Source organism: Triticum urartu, chromosome 2 (assembly GCF_003073215.2).
Source record: "Triticum urartu cultivar G1812 chromosome 2, Tu2.1, whole genome shotgun sequence".
Taxonomy (NCBI): Eukaryota; Viridiplantae; Streptophyta; class Magnoliopsida; order Poales; family Poaceae; genus Triticum; species Triticum urartu.
The window spans coordinates 730,505,431-730,525,046 of NC_053023.1; the positions used below are offsets into that span (position 1 = coordinate 730,505,431).

The 19,616-nt window shown below is 45.2% G+C and overlaps 1 protein-coding gene across 1 annotated transcript; it reads right to left on the reverse strand.

The window, feature by feature from the left end:
- Nucleotides 1-17,254: 17,254 nt before the first annotated feature.
- LOC125540234 (50S ribosomal protein HLP, mitochondrial-like) lies at nucleotides 17,255-19,534 on the reverse strand. Its single transcript, XM_048703812.1, has 4 exons — nucleotides 19,361-19,534; nucleotides 19,141-19,205; nucleotides 18,408-18,511; nucleotides 17,255-17,889 (listed from the first exon to the last, which is right to left on the reverse strand). Exons 2-4 carry the CDS (start codon nucleotides 19,172-19,174, stop codon nucleotides 17,515-17,517), a joined length of 513 nt encoding a protein of 170 aa, XP_048559769.1. The 5' UTR covers nucleotides 19,175-19,205; nucleotides 19,361-19,534; the 3' UTR covers nucleotides 17,255-17,514.
- Nucleotides 19,535-19,616: the final 82 nt, after the last annotated feature.

Genomic DNA, 19,616 nt, shown 5'->3' on the forward strand with positions numbered 1-19,616 from the left:
GAAATACTCTATTCACTGCATTGAGTAGCCCCTGTTGAAATTACAACAGCAAACTAAGCTACTGACTACAGATATAGTTGAATAAAACCAACAAACTAAGTACTTACCTTTTGTCTATCTGACATGATAGTATAAGGACCAAATTGGCCAACTTCTCCTCCTAGACATATCTTGAGTTGGTGCAGAAACCAGCACCAATTTGATGTATCCTCCTGACCAACAATGGCAAATGCAATTGGATAAATGTTGTTATTGCCATCTCTGCCAGTGGCAGCAAGGATCTGTGCACCTATGGTCAGCTTAGTAAAGCATCCATCAACACCTGTTTTGCAAAAAAAGAACCAATTAAGTCAATACATAGCAAAGAAACTATAGCAAAGGTGTGATCATGTACATAGCAATGAAACTAAAGCAAAGAAACAACTAACTAACCAATGAAAGGTCTGCATCCATTGAGAAATCCCTCCCTTGCTCCATTTAAGCAGAAAAACATTGCATGAAACCTTGGCCCTGGATGTGGTATTTTTTTTATTGCTTTAGGAACTAGAGTTGTAATTACAACCCTACTTCTAGGGTTTGTCTGCATGATGGTTGTTGCATAGTCCCTTAACCTGGGATACTGCTTCTTGTGCTCTCCTAAGACAGCTTCCACAGCTAAGTTTTTGGCCCTATAGGCCATGTGCTTAGGAAACTCAACACCATACTTCTCATTGCAGGCATCAATCAGAGTTTGTATGCTAGTGGTTGGATCAGACCTGAACAATGACTCATATGTCTTTGCAAGCCACTTTGCACTAACCATGGAAGACTCTGTGGTGGTAGGGCAAGTGTGCTCCAGGTTCATTTTTTTATAGCAAAAGTCTTTTCACCTTTGATCACAGCAGCAACAATGTGGAACTGACAGTGCTCATTTCTGCAACATGCAATGATCCTTTGGTCAGAGTTTCTATAATATCTGAAATCTCTTGCTTGTGAAATGTGCAAGCTCAACAGAGCATCTCTGAATTGTTGCTGATTTGTGAAGCACATGTACTTACATAATTGCTGGTGTGGGTGCTCCATTTGTTCATTGAACCATATCCTAGGTTTTCTTTTCTGTGCCCTACTCTTCTTGCTTTTCTTTAGGACAAATTGCAGTGGCTCATGCCCATCATCTTCACTATCCATCAGCCAACCAGTTTCTTCTTCATCTGATGAAGGAATGAAATCTTTCTTCACCTCCTTTAAAACACTAGAATGTGTTCTAGTGGTGGGGCACCTCCTAATTGGCAGCTTCTGTCTCTTCTTTGGAGGTTCTACCTGCAACTGTTGAGCTAACTCCACATTCAAGCTCTCCTCCCTCTCTTCATCCCCACTCTCTTCCTCCTCCCTCTCAAACAGATCCTCAACCTCAGTGTCACCCTCATAATGCAGTTGTTCCTCCTCTTCTGACTCATCATCTGAATATTCATCTTGATCATCTGCTAGTTGTTCCTATCTGCTTGTCTCTTTCCATCTATTACCTCTGTGTCTTGAGAAATCCTGTACTTCTCCAAGTAGTTGTCACTGTCATATGCCCCTTCTGAATTATCACTACTGTAATATCCCTCCTCCAACAAAACTTCATCCTCCATCACAGATTTCAGCTTTTGTTTACCTAGATTTTTGCTCTCTTGTGTGCAAAAGCCACTAGCTTCAACATTGGTACTACTACTGTCCTGACTATTAAAAACAACCCCTTGGTCATCAACAGCAAGCACAACTGGCTCACTGAGATCATACACAACTAGTGGTGCATAAAGAATGGTCTGTAGTTCAGCATTTCTCTGAATTGCAGCACTATTAGTGGCTGTTGCTCTAACTAACAGATTCAAAACTAAAGTATGCTCATGCTGCTTCTTAATTTGCTGCAATTTAATGTTTGTGCCAATCAAGTATAGGCCATGCTCTCTCTGCTCTCCTATGCATGTGCTCTCCATGTGATACAATTCATCAGAGAAAGTAAATCCTTGTGTATGCAACAGTGCATACAGATTGAGAAAAGTGACATCAGAACTGCATATCTTCCTATCCAAATTATGTAGGGCATCAAAGTGAATCCTAACATCCAAGATAGCCTCCTCCACACTACAAGTGCCAGCAAATTTGGACATTTTCATTAACACTAACCCTAGCCCCCAAACTGGAAGAAAGAATAGAGGAGAGGGAGGAAGACTTACAGCACCCCACCACATCCATGGGTCCAGTGATGGCTCGTGAAAGGGTTGGCGACCCAGATCTCTGCCATCCGCAGGCGCTGCTCCATGGTCAGCGGGGCCTCCTCCATTTCTTCCTCGCCGCTCGAGTAGTACGACGAACTGTCGCCGTCGCCCTCGGCCAATCCTGGGTGCGCATCGGCCCTGAGGCCAGGAAGATCTCCGTACCCGCCCACACCGCCACCGATGCTCAAGCCACCGCCCGGATTCGCCGTCGCCATTGATGAAAGGATCGAGATGGACCTAGAGGGGGGTGAATAGGTACAACTACAAATTTTAATTGTTACTTAGCAATTTTAGGCAATAATGCGGAATGTGAAAGTGAGCCTAACAATTGCAAGTGAAGTACTAAGTACTAAGCAGGTAACACGAGTAGGAACTAGGCAAATACAAAGTGATGAAGTAAGTTCTTAAGAGACAAGTAACCACAAGTAGAGAGTTAGGGTTAGGGATAACCGCAACTCTGGGAGACGAGGATGTATGCCGATGTTCACTTCCTTGGAGGGAAGCTACATCACCGTTAGAGAGGTGGATGTTGCCACGAAGGCACACCAACGCCACGAAGGCTCACCCTATTCTCCCTTTGAGACAACACCACGAAGGCGTTTCTCAACCACTAGTGGTAGACCTTGGGGTGGTCTCCAAACCCTCACAAACTTATCCGGGGGTAATCACAAAGATCGATTCCTCTCCGAAAGACTCCTACCGCCTAGGAGTCTCCAACCTTCAAGAGTAACAAGATCGATGGGGAAAAGCTCAAGACTTGCTCAAATCACAAATTCCTTTGGTGCAAAGATGGAGAAGGAGTGGATCTATCACTTGAGTGGACAACTTCTCTCAAGTGCTCTCAAATCCCTTGGGGATCGAAGATTTGGTGTGGAGGTGTATGAGAGAGAGTGAGATGTGTTCTAGGGTTTGTTCAAGAGTGAATGGTCAACCCTCTCCTATGGAGAAGAGGGGCTATATATAGTGTGAGCTTGAATATGGCCGTTGCAGTGTAACTGAGTGAGCAGGCCGGACATCCGGGCTAAGGAGCCGGACATCCGGCATGATACGTTGCGAGAACAGAGGGGCCGGACATCCGGGGCACAAGCCCGGACATCCGGCATAACAGGAAGGCCCGGACATCCGGCAGGTGCCCGGACATCCGGCGCGCCGCCCAGCATAAAGACATCTTCTGGACAGCAATGCCCGGATATCTGGCAAGGAGCCCGGACATCCGGCGTGTTTTATCGAAACACAGCAGCTCCTGGATGGCACAGCCCGGACATCCGGGGAGTACGGGGAGCCCGGACATCCGGCGTAGAGGGCCAGACATCCGGCCGCGGCGCTGCACAAAAATGCATTCTGGAATGGCTGGCCCGGATATCCGGCGGGAGGCCCAAACATGCGGCGTGATGTCCGGACATCCGGCCTTAAGCCCGGACATCCGGCAGCCCAGAAACAGAGCCATGAAGATTTTGTCATGAGTAAATGTGGCATGGGTATTTGGTGGCAAGAGCAAGCTTTTAACTATCCCAATCGATCCCCTCTTAATAGTGCGGGATCCTATACTCAAGAAAACAAAATATGTAATCAACTTTTATGCTTCATCCTTGAGTAAAATCACTCTGTATGCTCTTGATCCACACACTTCGATGACCCGGGGGCTAACACCTGAGATTTACTTGACAAACATTGTTAGACCCCCAACATGTACATTGTCATCAACATCAAAACATAATTTAAGGGCATGATTGCTCTTTCAATCTCCCCCTTTTTGTTTGTTGATGACAATCACACATGTAGTATCATAGATGCAATAAATAGTCTTAGCATTTGACAATCATGAGAGCAAAAAGGTACAAAACACGTAAATGTTTCTATTTGCTTTTAGCTCCCCCTTATTGTGAGCATGAGATGGATATGTAGCACATATGAAACCATAATAACTCATAGACTAGAACTAAAAACATTTCATAGCCACAATATAATTCATAACCACAAGATAATAACATATAGGTTCACATGATCAAGATCCAGTGGTAGCACAGTAACACAAATAGCCAACTCATAACATAGTTTCCCATGATAAGGGTAGCACATTAACACAAATAGCATGACCATACTAAGATACTACTTCTCCCCCTTTGACATCAACAAGGAAAAAGAGGGGAAAACGGGCTGGGTCACTCCTGGCGGATGTCATCATCATCAGCGAAGAACTCGGGGTAGTCAGCGCGAGATGGGAATCCGAAGGTGGAAGTGGATGGAGCCACGAGAAGAGGATCATCCTCACTCACGGGGCTGCCACGGTCATGGAGGCGCTGCTTGAGCTGATTCTTGGAGATGATGAGGCGCTTCTGAACATCATGATTTTGCTGACAGTTGAAGGTGATTGCCTTCATGATAGCAGACTAAGCCTTGCCGAAGAACGAGGCAAGGCATCCACGAGGGGCAGACGATGAAGATGGAATAGAGAACCAGTGGGCTGAGTAGGAGCAGCTGTCTTCCCACTAGCAGACCTCCTAGGCTGAGTAGGAGCAACAGCTACCACGCGCATATGAGGAGGGGGCTTCCAAATGGAGTGCACAGCTGTCTTAACCACTTCGAAGGGAGCAGTGTGATCAATTATAGCCTGAATAAATGGAGCATGAGGGAACTAGCGTGTCTGAATGAAACTGCAGAGACGGATCTCATGCCAAATGAAATTGGCTGTGTCTAGAGGCTCGGTAGGTTTGTCATGCATACGAACCATCAAGTCAATGCAATAGTTGCGTGCCCTCGAGCGATCTCCCTTCTTAGGGTAGAGAGTGCGAAGCACACACTGATAGAGGATGTAGAAGGGAGCACGGAAAATGGAAACCTCATTGACTGGATATTCTTTTTCTTCGTCAGTGAGCTGAGATGGAGGTTTTACAAGTGCCATGCAAGCATCAATCCCTTTGGGCTTGTACTCTGGATCCATACTGTGGATGCAGTGACCAACACCGGAGAGACCCAAAATCTGAACAAACCTGTCATAGGTGATGCTCAGTGTAGTGTCATCGGTCATCCAAGTGAGAGTGTTATCCGGACCAAAGAAACAGGTAGCATAGAACTGTAGAATGGCAGCTTCACTCCAATCACACTTGAAAGTCATTGCGGAAGCAAGAGTCATATCCTCAATGATCTGGACCGGATTGTTAGGGAACATGGCAGGATTATCACGCAGAAAGTTGAGATCCACATATGAGTGAGAAGCAAGGCCACGCCCATGGACGAAACTGGAATAGAGGTCCTGCTGCATACGAGTCCGGAACCGAGGATCTTCGGCATCAGCCACCATCTCATATTGATTGACATCCCGACGAAAACGAAGGTATTGTCCCGCACCCACAGTTGTGAAGTCGTGAATGGGGCGACCTCTACTGTCAGGAAGCTCCATGGAGATGCGACGACCATGCACAATGGGCATCGCAGAGCCACGAACTTGAGGCACCGGTGCCCTCCGAGTACCGGGCTTGGACTGTCCAACAGACTGTCTTGGTGCACTGTCATCCTCTTCTTCGCCAACATAGTCCGCATCATCTGGATCCGAGGCCGACGGACTTGTGGATGGTGCCCGCTTCTTCCTCTTGGTGGTGGTCTTCTTCTTCTTAGGCTGAGCATGCTCATCGGAGTCGGTTGAGCCTTGCCGACAATCAACTGGAGTGGACAACGAATAGATTCCGATGAGACGAAGCCAACACGTACATAGGAAGATTTCTAGGTTTAGGCAAGAGACACCAAAACACTAGCAAGATAGAGATGACAAGATTTGTATGAGAGAATGAAACCCTAAGAACTGTCGGTCATCATTCAAGAAGACTGGAGTAGAGATAGCATCCATACCCCTGGAAGAAGGCTCGGGGCGATTCGGGCCGCAGTTCTTGGTTCGTGCCATGAGAAACTCCGGCGGTGAATCTCACAACACACCGGCCCCTCCCGAGAGATTCACACCACAACCCAAGAAATGGATTGGATAGAATCATAGATCGGGAGGAGAAGTGTCTGTGAGCAGGAGATCGGGGCCGGAGGTCGGTGGAGATGACCGGGGCAGCACCGGAGTGATGGCCCGGCGGCGGCGGCTGTGAGGGGAGATGAGGAGAGGGACGAAGTAAGTGAGGAACTGCCCCCAAATCCCACACCCCTCCGCAGGTATATGCGACTGCGGGCGACGGGCCGGACATCCGGGGCTAGGCCCGGATATCCGGCGAGTGGAAAAACAGAGCAGAAGAAACAGCGCCAATGGGCCGGACATCCGGGAGTAACCCCGGATATCCGGCGTGAGGAAGTCAGCAGCATGGGTACAGGGCCCGGATGTCCGGCCGAGGCCCGGATGTCCGGCCACTGTAAATGGTTGGTGATCGTTTTGAGTGGCAAGGGTTTTCCCAGGGCCCGGATGTCCGGTTGAAACCCGGATGTCCGGCCACTGAATAGAGACTAGGGGCAAGGGAAGGATGTGAAAGAGGGAGGGGCCAACAAGTATAAGTGTATATAGACTCCGCCAAGGAGTTTACATGAGACTAATAAGAGAGAGAACCTGAGACATCTAAGGCCATACTAAGATGCATTAACAAACCACACATTATTTAAGAAAGAAAGGTCCATACAAGCATTGTACAAGCGGTGACCGAGGTCACCATGTTTGAGCATATGGAACATAGTACCGCAAAGATGTAAACTTTGAGCACATGGTCACGAGTCCATCATGTTAAAGTACCCTAGGTTGAAAACTAGGATAACTTTGAGAGTGTTTGTTCTATTTATGCATTATGTAAGGTGAGAGTACTCATGAATTGAGTGTCTCCCCCTAAATATATGCCTACATCAAGACAAGACATTAAGTTTAAGTATGAATGGGTACTAGATTTCACATAATGTTGTCAAGCTCCAAGATACCAAGTTCACGCCTAAGTTGACAAAACCTTGCTTCATCCAATGGCTTGGTGAAAATATCTGCAAGTTGCATATCTGTACCAACATGAGCAATGTCAATATCACCCTTCTCCACATGATCTCTCAAGAAGTGGTACCTAATGTCAATGTGCTTGGTGCGGGTATGATCTTTGGGGTTCTCAGCAATATTAATGGCACTTTCATTATCACATAGAAGGGGCACATGTCTATAGGTGATACCGTAATCCTTCAAAGTTTGCCTCATCCATAATAACTGAGTTGCACAACTGGCGGTTGCAATATATTCAGCTTCGGCTGTGGAGAGAGCAACACAATTTTGCTTCTTCGAGGACCAACTTACCAAGGAGCGTCCAAGAAATTGACAAGCACCGGAGGTGGACTTACGATCCACTTTGTCTCCAGCCCAATCCGCATCCGTGTACCCAATGAGATCAAACTTAGCATCCTTGGGGTACCATAGACCCAACTTTGGGGTGTGAACAAGGTATCTAAGAATATGCTTAACCGCCTTATGATGACTTTCCCTAGGGGAAGCTTGAAATCTAGCACACATGCATACAGTAAACATGATGTCTGGTCTAGATGCACAAAGATAAAGCAATGAACCAATCATAGAGCGGTATTTAGATGGGTCAAAGGGGATACCGTTTGAGTCTTCAGTGAGTACAATTTTGGTTGGCATGGGTGTCTTACATGGGCTAGCATCAGTCATGCCAAATTTTGCTAGGATATCCTTGAGGTATTTGGCTTGAGACAAGAAAATTCCTTCTTGGAATTGTTGAATTTGAAAGCCGAGGAAGAACTTCAAATCCGCATTGAGTGACATTTCAAAATTCTTGGTCATTGATACCGCAAACTTCTTGCATAAATGAATGTTAGGAGAACCAAAAATGATATCATCTACATAGATTTGGCATAAGATCAAATCACCTTTGTCCCTCTTAGTGAAAAGAGTGGGATCGATCACCCCTCTCACAAAACCATCATCGAGTAGAAACTTCTTAAGATGATCATACCAAGCACGAGGTGCTTGTTTGAGGCCATACAAAGCCTTATGAAGTTTATACACATAGTCTTTGTGATCGGGGTCAACGAACCCAGGTGGTTGTGATACATATACTTCTTCTTGTAGAGGACCGTTAAGGAAAGCACTCTTCACATCCATTTGATGTAATGTAAAGCCATTGAAAGCAGCATAAGCAAGTAAGATGCGAATGGATTCAAGACGGGCAACGGGGGCAAAGGTCTCACCAAAGTCCAAACCTTCAACTTGTGAGTACCCTTGTGCCACTAACCTTGCCTTGTTGCGGATGATTACGCCATTCTCATCTTGCTTGTTCTTGAAAATCCACTTTGTTCCAATGACGTTGTGTTCCGTAGTTGGCCTCTTGACTAATGACCACACTTGATTGCGCTCAAAACTATTCAACTCTTCTTGCATAGCAATGAGCCAATCGTTGTCTATCAACGCATCTTGTACCTTGAGAGGCTCAACACTAGACACAAAAGAGAAGTGAGCACAAAAGTTTGTCAATTGTTTACGAGTGACTCTACCTTCCGATATGCCGGTGAGGATTTTATCAACATCAACACGACCGGCCACTCGAGGCATGATGGAGGTTAAGGTTTCGCGAGGTTCAACTTCATGTCCATCATCCACGTCCTCAACATATGGATCATTAATGTGTGGTGGAAAATCTTCTTCTTCTTCTTCTTGCATTTGTTGAGGTTCATTGTCAATGATTGCACTTTCTTGTTCTTGCCCTTGAGGATGATCTTGTTCTTGATGATTATCATGAAGAGGAACTTGATCATCATCTTGTACTTGGACTATGGGCATTGATTGAGTAGTAGGGGCTTGTGGTGGTATGTGTGTGGAAGAAGTTTGATGGTGTGTGAGGCCTTCATCTTCTTCTTCATCATCATGAGGGTCTTGTTCCATTGGAAGAAGTGCACCAACACCCATCGTCAAGATATCTTGAGAAGAATCTTCTTCACCTACATCACTTAGATCAACTTGCTCCCCATGGGAGCCATTAAATTCATCAAACACCACGTCACAAGTTTCTACAACACATCCATTGGATTTGTTGTAGACTCTATTGGCGTGAGAGTTTGATCCATAGCCAACAAATATGCCCTCAATAGTTTTAGATTGAAATTTTCCTAACCGCTCTCTTTTGTTGAGGATGAAGCATTTACACCCAAATACACGAAAGTACTTGACATTTGGCTTGTTCCCGGTTAGGAGCTCATATGGAGTCTTTTCCAATATCTTGCGGAGGAAGAGCCGATTTGATGCATGACATGCAGTGTTGACGGCCTCGGCCCAAAAACTATGTGGCGAATTGTATTCATCCAACATGGACCTTGCCATCTCCACAAGGGTGTGGTTCTTCCTTCCTGCAACACCATTTTGTTGGGGAGTGTATGGAGCTGAATATTGATGCTCAATCCCTTCATCACTAAGAAATCCTTCCAAGGTGTAATTCTTGAACTCGGAACCATTATCACTTCTTATTGCCATGATTTCTTTGTCAAACTTGCGTTGTGCTTGCTTGGCAAAATCAATGAAGGTGATCTTCGTCTCGTCTTTGGACTTGAGGAAAAACACCCATGTGTATCTTGAGTAATCATCCACAATGACAAGTCCATACTTTTTCCCACCAAGACTATCCCACGAAGGGGGCCCAAAGAGATCCACATGAAGGAGCTCCAACGGCCTTGAAGTAGACACAATATTCTTGGATGGGTGCTTTGATTGATGTTGCTTCCCGGCTATGCACGCACTACACACACGATCTTTCTCAAAAGAGACATTTGTTAGTCCAAGGATGTGATTACCCTTTAAGAGATCTTGAAGATTTCTCATGCCGACATGGGCTAGCCGGCGATGCCATAGCCATCCCTTGTCGGCCTTGGCCATTAGACAAGTTGCATGGAATGTGCTCTCTTTCGAGAAATCAACCGTGTAAAGGTTGCCATCCAACTCTCCAACAAAGGCCACTTCAAGAGTATCTCTCTTAAAGACTTTCACATCCGTTAGTCCAAAAAGTGTATCATAACCAACAGAAGCCAATTGGCGAACAGAAAGCAAATGGTATTTGAGGGATTGGACAAGCATCACATTTGCAAGAGACATGTCATTTGTGATGGCCACTTTGCCCAATCCGAGTACCTGTCCTTTTGAACCTCCACCAAACATAATGCTCATAAATGGTTGAATAGCTTCCATGAAATCGTAGAGCAACTTGCTATCTCTGGTCATATGATTGGTACATCCACTGTCAATCACCCATTTTACTCCACCGGAGAAAGCGACCTACACACAATTATGGCTTGGTTAGAGGCACCCATTTTGCAATGGGACCTCTCAGGTTAGTCACAAGGGTCTTAGGGACCCAAATAGCATAAAACCGAAATGCATTTCGAGGACCAGCAAACTTAGCAAAAACTTCTCCATCCTTAGTCTTACGAAGTACATAGGATGGAGGCATGAACACTTTTGGCTTGTTGAGAGTAGGCATGCCCCTTGTGGCCTTCCCACTAACAACTTTACCTTTCTCCTTGTGCCCTTCACGTACAAAAGTTTCTTTTAAAGGAGTGGTGCACTTTTGAGAGGACGTCTTCTTCTTGCTTGTGCTTGGGTCAAACCCGAGTCCCTCTTTGGCAAACACCTCATTGTGTTGGCTCAACACCTCATTAAGGTTCTTTTTCCCTTGAGCACATGTCATGAGTCCTTTCTCAATTTGAGCTTTGAGAAAGCGATTCTCCTCAAGAATAGACGCTAGATCACTACTAGAGTTAGTAGTACAAGCATCAACATTGATAATAGGAGAAGAGTAAGCCTTGGCTAGAGTTTCAAGATAAGTAAGCTTGAGTGTCTCAAAACTCTTTATAAGGAGGGTGAGCTCTTCTTCCTTGGTCTTGAGGGACACGGATAGGAGCTCACAATCCTTAGAGAGAGAAGCATTAGACTTTACGAGCTTACTTTTATCATTCATCAACTCTTCGCAAGAGTTGATAGCCTTTTTCAAGGAGGCAAGATCCCTAGTATGAACATCAATGTTTGCACCAATTTTTAAGCATAGTTCATCATTGCGTGCTTCCTCATATTGGACTTTCCGCTCAAGGATTTCATATTTTTCCTTTTCCTCGGTGACGAGGGTTTCGAGTTCCTTAATGGAAATGGTGTGCTTACTCACCATCTCCATAAGCATACGAAACATAGTGAGCTTCTTTCCTTTAAGGGAGCACATGAACGTATTTAATTTAGCAAGCATAGGATCGTTTATATCATCATCCTCATAACTATCCTCCGCATCAAGATACTCATCACTAGAAGTAGGAGTGAAAAGAGGAGGGTTTGATCGTGGGGTTACCTTGACCTTGTCAGGAGAGTGTTGGTCCTCTCCATCTTCTACCACGGCCTTCGCTATGAGGCACTTGTGAGCGTTGCCCTTGTAATCTTTCATGTAGTTGTAGGTGACAACTTCACCACTCTTGTTGACTAGCCTCAATGTGTTTTGAGAATCTTGAGCAACTCCGGCAACACCACTAACATCATCTGGATCAGATTCTTCTTGAGCAACCATTGCTTTCCCATCTCTCTTCTTGAGCTTGGAGTTCAAAGGATTTGGTAGCTTCTTCTTGGGAAAGGTCTTGGGAAACCTTGGTTTATCTTCTCTCTTCTCATAAGGGCACTCGTTGGAGAAGTGGTTGGTTTCTTCACAGTTGTAGCATTTTCTTACTTTCTTCTTTTGAAACCTACCCTTGAATTTTCCCGCGCTAAACTTCTTGACAAAGAGAGCCATGTCTTCATATGAAGGGCCTCATCGGATTCAACCTCATCACCATCTTCTTCATCATCATCATCTTCTTCTTCACTTTGCTCATCTTCACATACATGCTTGGCCTTCAATGCAAGATTGATCTTCGACGATGGAGTACCATGCATGGCAAGATGTTTTGTAGCATTTTCCTTTGACTCTTCAAATAGTTGGAAAGTGGATATGATGTCATCTGTAGTCATTTCCTTGAAGGCATGGTGTTGTCTTATGTCCCATACCATCTGATGGTGATATGGAGCAAGAGCATGGAGCAACTTGTCCACAAGGAATCGCTTAGTCATGTTAAATCCATCTTGTGTCTTGTCACACTCACACGACTCAATATCAGCGGTGAGAGTCATGAGACGCTCAAGGAGTTGATTTGGAGTTTCACCTTTCTCCATACAAAAGTTTTGCAATTATCCCTTGGCAATTTCATATTGAGCACTCCGGAGGGTGGAGGTACCGGTCTTGGATATTATAATACTTTCCCATAATTCCTTGGCACTTGTGATGTGTATGAAAGGTCTCCTTTGCTTTTCAACCATACCTCTCCTTATACACATGATTGCAGTGTCATTGAGATTCTTGTCATAAATTTCTCTTGGTGTAGGATTCTTTGGATCAACCACATGGTAACCATACTCCAAGATCTCTAGCATCTCATCGTTTCCATATCGAAGATGATCCTGCATAGCAACTCTCCACAAAGCAAAATCGGAAGTGGCATCAAGTAAAGGAGGTTTGCCTTGAGAGTTATATTTTGGTTTCTCAACTTGGGGTCTTGCATAAAGCCAAGGAACACTAGAGTGTTCATTGCTAGGAGGTTGTTGACCAAGTGACGGAGTAGGCACAGTTGGCCTCGAGGCCGCACCACCCGAAAGTGGTGCAAGCACCGTGGACAATCTGGCTATCCTCATTTGGACCAAGGCCTCGACAGAAGCATCATGCTCCTCCTTTTGCTTAGCAAGGGCCCGTTCTAGATCCTCAGAAGTAAAGGTCTTGACTTCAGAAGAAGCCTCGCCTTTATCCTTCGGATCTACAACAAGGGGAGTCCCATCGGGGTTCATCTCGCTCTAGGGCGGTTAAGCCACAAGAATAGAGCACGAGGCTCTGATACCAATTGAAAGGATCGAGATGGACCTAGAGGGGGGGTGAATAGGTACAACTACAAATTTTAATTGTTACTTAGCAATTTTAGGCAATAATGCGGAATGTGAAAGTGAGCCTAACAATTGCAAGTGAAGTACTAAGTACTAAGCAGGTAACACGAGTAGGAACTAGGCAAATACAAAGTGATGAAGTAAGTGCTTAAGAGACAAGTAACCACAAGTAGAGAGTTAGGGTTAGGGATAACCGCAACTCCGGGAGACGAGGATGTATGCCGATGTTCACTTCCTTGGAGGGAAGCTACATCACCGTTAGAGAGGTGGATGTTGCCACGAAGGCACACCAACGCCACGAAGGCTCACCCTATTCTCCCTTTGAGACAACACCACGAAGGCGTTTCTCAACCACTAGTGGTAGACCTTGGGGTGGTCTCCAAACCCTCACAAACTTATCCGGGGGTAATCACAAAGATCGATTCCTCTCCGAAAGACTCCTACCGCCTAGGAGTCTCCAACCTCCAAGAGTAACAAGATCGATGGGGAAAAGCTCAATACTTGCTCAAACACAAATTCCTTTGGTGCAAAGATGGAGAAGGAGTGGATCTATCACTTGAGTGGACAACTTCTCTCAAGTGCTCTCAAATCCCTTGGGGATCGAAGATTTGGTGTGGAGGTGTATGAGAGAGAGTGAGATGTGTTCTAGGGTTTGTTCAAGAGTGAATGGTCAACCCTCTCCTATGGAGAAGAGGGGCTATATATAGTGTGAGCTTGAATATGGCCGTTGCAGTGTAACTGAGTGAGCAGGCCGGACATCCGGGCTAAGGAGCCGGACATCCGGCATGATACGTTGCGAGAACAGAGGGGCCGGACATCCGGGGCACAAGCCCGGACATCCGGCAGGTGCCCGGACATCCGGCGCGCCGCCCAGCATAAAGACATCTTCTGGACAGCAATGCCCGGATATCTGGCAAGGAGCCCGGACATCCGACGTGTTTTATCGAAACACAGCAGCTCCTGGATAGCACAGCCCGGACATCCGGGGAGTACGGGGAGCCCGGACATCCGGCGTAGAGGGCCAGACATCCGGCCGCGGCGCTGCACAAAAATGCATTCTGGAATGGCTGGCCCGGATATCCGGCGGGAGGCCCAAACATGCGGCGTGATGTCCGGACATCCGGCCTTAAGCCCGGACATCCGGCAGCCCAGAAACAGAGCCATGAAGATTTTGTCATGAGTAAATGTGGCATGGGTATTTGGTGGCAAGAGCAAGCTTTTAACTATCCCAATCGATCCCCTCTTAATAGTGCGGGATCCTATACTCAAGAAAACAAAATATGTAATCAACTTTTATGCTTCATCCTTGAGTAAAATCACTCTGTATGCTCTTGATCCACACACTTCGATGACCCGGGGGCTAACACCTGAGATTTACTTGACAAACATTGTTAGGCCCCCAACATGTACATTGTCATCAACATCAAAACATAATTTAAGGGCATGATTGCTCTTTCAATTGACACGGAGGAGCACGGGGAGGAGAGGGAGAGGGGAACGAGAGTTAGGGTTCGAACCGGCGGCTCAGTTCGACCTAGCCCGTTAGGTCGGACTCGTCCGAGTCAGCGACCCGTCCACGCGCCGATTCGGCCAGCGTGTCACCTGACATGTGGGCCCGACCTGTCGGATACGCGGTCAATACTCACTTATACGGCTGTCAGTCCGTTATGCACCACTTAGGCCCTGAGTTGGTACTGAACTGCGACATGCACGAGTAGCGGTACTGACTCGTAAGTAGGTGAAGTGTGGTACCAACATGCAATTAACTCCAGGAGGGTGCTCCTTTTTTTAGGGCGCAACAGGGCGCTCCTATTCGGCCGCTAGCACTGAACGATAGGCCGCCTCGCCTGCTGCACTTCTACATGGGCCGGAACTTTAGTTTAAGGCTTATTAAGTGATACACTTAGCCCTCAACAAAAAAAAATAAGTGATACAATTTTGGGAGCAACTAGTTAACGAGCACTCCTTCGGAAGCCTCGCAACGATCAGCGCCACTTGGCGCGCTCTCAGCCATTCGCCACGTGTCGCGCTCTGGACGCTCCCTTCGGATTTTGTTTTTTTTTCACACGCGTTTTCAGCTTTTTAAATGGGTTTTTCCTGGGTTTTTTCGACGTTTTGGTTTTTCCCCGGTCTTTCTTAGCTTTTCGATCAAAAAAAATTCGAAAAAAAAAAATTTGCGCGAAAAAACGCGTTTTCTTTTTTCCCCTTTCGCAAAAGTCACGGTTTTTCTTTCGCGAGAGGCACGGTTGTGCTTTATCGAGAGTCACGGCCGTGCCTTTCAAAAACGAAAAAACGCGTTTTCTGTTTTTTTTTCTTTTGCGAGAGTCACGGTTTTTCTTCCGCGAGAGGCACGGTTGTGCTTTTGCGAGAGTCACGGCCGTGCCTCTCGGAAAGGGAAAAACAAAACGTGTTTTCTGTTTTTTTTCTTTCGTGAGAGTCACGGTTTTGCTTCTGCGAGAGGCATGGTTGTGCTTACGCGAAAGTCACGGCCGTGCCTCTTGGAAAGGGAAAAAATACGCGTTTTTTGTTTTTTTTCTTTCACGAGAGTCACGGTCGTGCCTCTCGAAAACGAAAAAAAAAACATATTTTCTGTTTTTTCCTTATACGAGAGTCATGGTTTTGCTTCCACGAGAGGCACGGTTGTGATTTCGCGAGAGGCACGGGCGTGCCTCTTTCGGAAAGGGAAAAAAACCGTGCTCCCGGTTCGGTTTTTTCGCCTGGTTTTTTTCGTCCGTTTTTTTTCGTGAAAAAAAAGTTCGACAAAACCTATCAACATGGAATCTAGTTTTGAAGATCTCGACGCGAGGAATCCAATGATGAAAACGGTTCGAGATTTTGGACGCACGGTTTAAGAGATAAAACGTTTTGAATAAACGAATCTACGAAAAAAGGGAAAACTCCCAGGTTGCAACAAGTGGCGCGCTGCATGTACGCCACTTGTCGCGACCTGGGAAAGTGAAGTGTTCTTTGCAACGAGCACTCCTTAATTAGTGATTTCGTACAATTTTCTCTTTTACTAAAAAGGGATCTATCCCTAAAAAAAGTAATAAATGATCTCTAAAAAAAGTTTTAAAAGGTGATACAATTACCCCAAAACAATAACACACACAATTTTTCTTTGCATATGTCAAAAATACTTTTTTACCAATTTTATGATAGAAATGTTTTTTGTGTGTGGGGGGGGGGGGGGGGGATATATTAGCATCTCCACAAAATATAACATTCATGTATATTAAAATAAATATTCAAGTATTTTAGAAAAAAAAACCTTCATGTATTTCTAAAATAATTGTACATAAAATATCCATGTGTTGCAAAAAAACATATATAACAAAAATAAGATGTCCATGCATTCCTAAAAAATTGCTCATGTATGTTCTTCTATGTTGAAAGAGAATATTATTGGTATGCCTTAAGCAAGGTATTCATGTTTTTTTTAAATGTGACAGTGTTCCAAAAATATATATTTCATATTTGTGCAATTCACTAAGAAATATTCATGTATTTAACCACCCCCCCCCCACCCCCACCCCGAATGATTTTAAAAAAAGATATAACTGAAAACAAGAATAAAATAAATATTTTGAAGTGAAAAGTAGAAAAATGTTCATCTATCCTAGAAAATTTGTCTATCTATCTACAAAATTAAACATAAATAAGAAATAAAAGTTAAGGTGGATATAATCCAAACGTTTATATATCACAACAGAAGAATGTGGAAATATAATTTGATGTTTAACGATAAAAATAATGTAAGATGCCATGCAATGTAATTGCTGAATACAAAAGAGCAGACTAAAAGTACTCACTACAGTACATCCTCTCTTCTTTTTGGAATAGATATTATTGCAAACTACAAATGGCCAAAGCAAAGATGGAAATGTAAGGATTGCTAAAAGGAAAATTTGGGAAAAAGAACCCATTGTATGGGAAATACTTCAAGAAGTTATGCGGGGACATCCCGTACTGTTAAATAGAGCACCTACTCTGCATAGATTAGGCATACAGGCCTACACTAACAGCAAGACAACCAAAACATCCCATGAACAACCTTGGAGATGCCCATTTCATTCTGCGGAACTAACAGGGATATAAAATGAAGCAGATAGATATCTCAAACTACGTTCTTTTAGATGAACATAGTTGAACATAAGGATATAATGTGGAGACCAAGTACACATATCCTTGTCTGGTTTGTCAACAGCTCACTATGATTCCATCAGAGAACAGAGATTATTGGCAAATAGAAATAACCAAAGCAAAGGTAGAATAGAGTAGCAATAGAGAACCAAAACATCTCAGGTACAATCCTAGAGATGTCCATTTTCGCGGAACTAACAGCTAGATACAGGTAAACAGATAGAAATCTCAAACTATGTGCTCAGCCAGTGCCAGGATCTTGAGATGCTTCTTCTTCCTGAGCTCATGGGGGACGGGACCAAAGACGCGGGTGCCAATCAGCTCACCCTTGTTGTTCACGATGACGATCGCATTGTCGTCGAACTGGACCTCGCTACCGTCGCTGCGCCCCTTCTTCATGGCGGCACGGACGACCACCCCGTAGACCACGTCTCCTTTCTTGACCTTGCCACGAGGCTGCGCTTCCTTGACAGAACCGATGATCATGTCCCCGAGCCTCGCTCCTTTCTTCCCCCTAAGGGACTGTATGCACATAACCCGCTTGGCCCCCGAGTTGTCCACCACCTTGAGGTTTGTTCTCATCTGGATGAAAGTTCTAATTTGCTGAAACCAGAACAAGAACACATGTTACCACCACTCTCTACTTGGAAAACATCTGTGACTAGATAAACAAGCACCTCAAGAAAATTATGCATTACTTCACTTCGAGCAATTACCCTGTTAGTTTTGCATCATTTCGAACTCTTACATTATGGCCCTCTTCCAGTTTACAAAAACAGAGCAAAGAAAAATGCTTAGAGAATGCCGCATGAAGAAAAGCCCAAAGAATGGAGTTCAGCAGGTCATAGGAATCTAGCGTATAACCCAATTGTAGACAATTAAGGCAACCAAAGAAAATCCCCAGATCTTGGCAGCAATAGTAACACAAGTTATTCAACGATTTAACAAACTTCCTAGCTAATACCGGATCATCGATATCATTGGAGCAATAGAAGATATACAAAATGTATGGAACTTTTGAGTGCTCATGACAAAGAGGTACCACATGACTTAAAACAGGCCAATGTTGGTTCTTATTACTGACAAATCAAGCATTTGTAGTTTGAAGGAAGCAGCAATACCTGGCAGACAGCATCAGAACGAGATGGTCTTGTCACCGTTTCAATAGACGAGGTAGTGCCCCCGTACAGATTGTTTCCAAGGCTTCCCATCATAGCACGCCCAACTACATAGACCAAGAAAAGTATTTGCATCATGTTATTTTCCTAAGCATCACAGGACAAAAGCAACTTGTCACATTTCAAAGGAATCCAGAGAGAAGATTCAACTAGAGATACGGGCTTCCCTGATACTCCCGCCTGATCATTTTTCTTAGAGTGAGGACACCAGTCATTTTCTTATAGAGAGTTGTTTAAGCATTCAAGTTATAGAGTTAACCATAATCACCACATATGACATCCCTATAAGCATTTAAGTTATAGTTGTTTAATCTTCTTTTTAGGCAATACACAAAGTATGAAGTTTGGAGTGGCTAAGGCTCGAGTAGCAGAGCATTCAGGCAAAGGTTTAACTTGTACTCATGATTTTTCTCCAAGGTTTTAACATAGCATGTTCTTCTCGCCCCAATGCCGCCAATCACAGATTGCATGTTAGCAATTTTGATCTTTGCAAAGATTGGTGAAACCGATAACACAAAAACATGACACGCGGCGAAGATGCGTGTTCGGTCGAATTCCATATTAACCGACTCTTGCCTGCTACAATACCAAGTAACTGCTACGAATGACAAGTTCGGACTGACTAAGGTGGTTCAAGTAGCAAGACTTTGAAAAGAAGGCTCAGAAGTTTCGGTACCTGACGAACACTTGGACCTGAGGAATGCTGCCATTTCGTGCCACCCTGGCCTCTCCTACGCTTTCCTGCAGAAGAAAATGGCTCAAATTTTACAGCAACACCACCACGGATTCATGCGCGTAGCATCAGGGCCGGCGGAATCAAATCTGGCGCAGAAATCTTGGCGCGTAGAAAGGAACCGAAACGAACGGCGAGCCAGGCAGAGCTAGGGCTTCCTTACAACAAAAGGGCTCAGGCAACCGGATGGATCTCCGCTCCGCGCTGCTCCAGTAGAAGGGAGCGGGGGAGGAGGACGGCGCCGACGAGGAAGGAGAGCTCGAGCTGGCCGCTCCGGTGGGAGGAGGAGGAGGGTGGGGTTTCTGCCGGCGGCGCGCGACCTAATCCCACGGCCCATGGCAGACATGATCTGGGTGAAATGGTAGCCCGGCCCAGCCCAACACGTCAGGCCTCTGTAAACACTTCGGGTCTTCCTCGGC

Coding starts and splice junctions, on each gene's coding strand:
- LOC125540234 (XM_048703812.1), bottom strand. CDS start 19,174: ATGGCAGCATTCCTCAGGTCCAAGTGTTCGTCAG. Junction 18,512..19,140: donor CAGGTCCAAGTGTTCGTCAG/GTACCGAAACTT, acceptor TGGTCTATGTAG/TTGGGCGTGCTATGATGGGA. Junction 17,890..18,407: donor GTTCTGATGCTGTCTGCCAG/GTATTGCTGCTT, acceptor TTCTGGTTTCAG/CAAATTAGAACTTTCATCCA.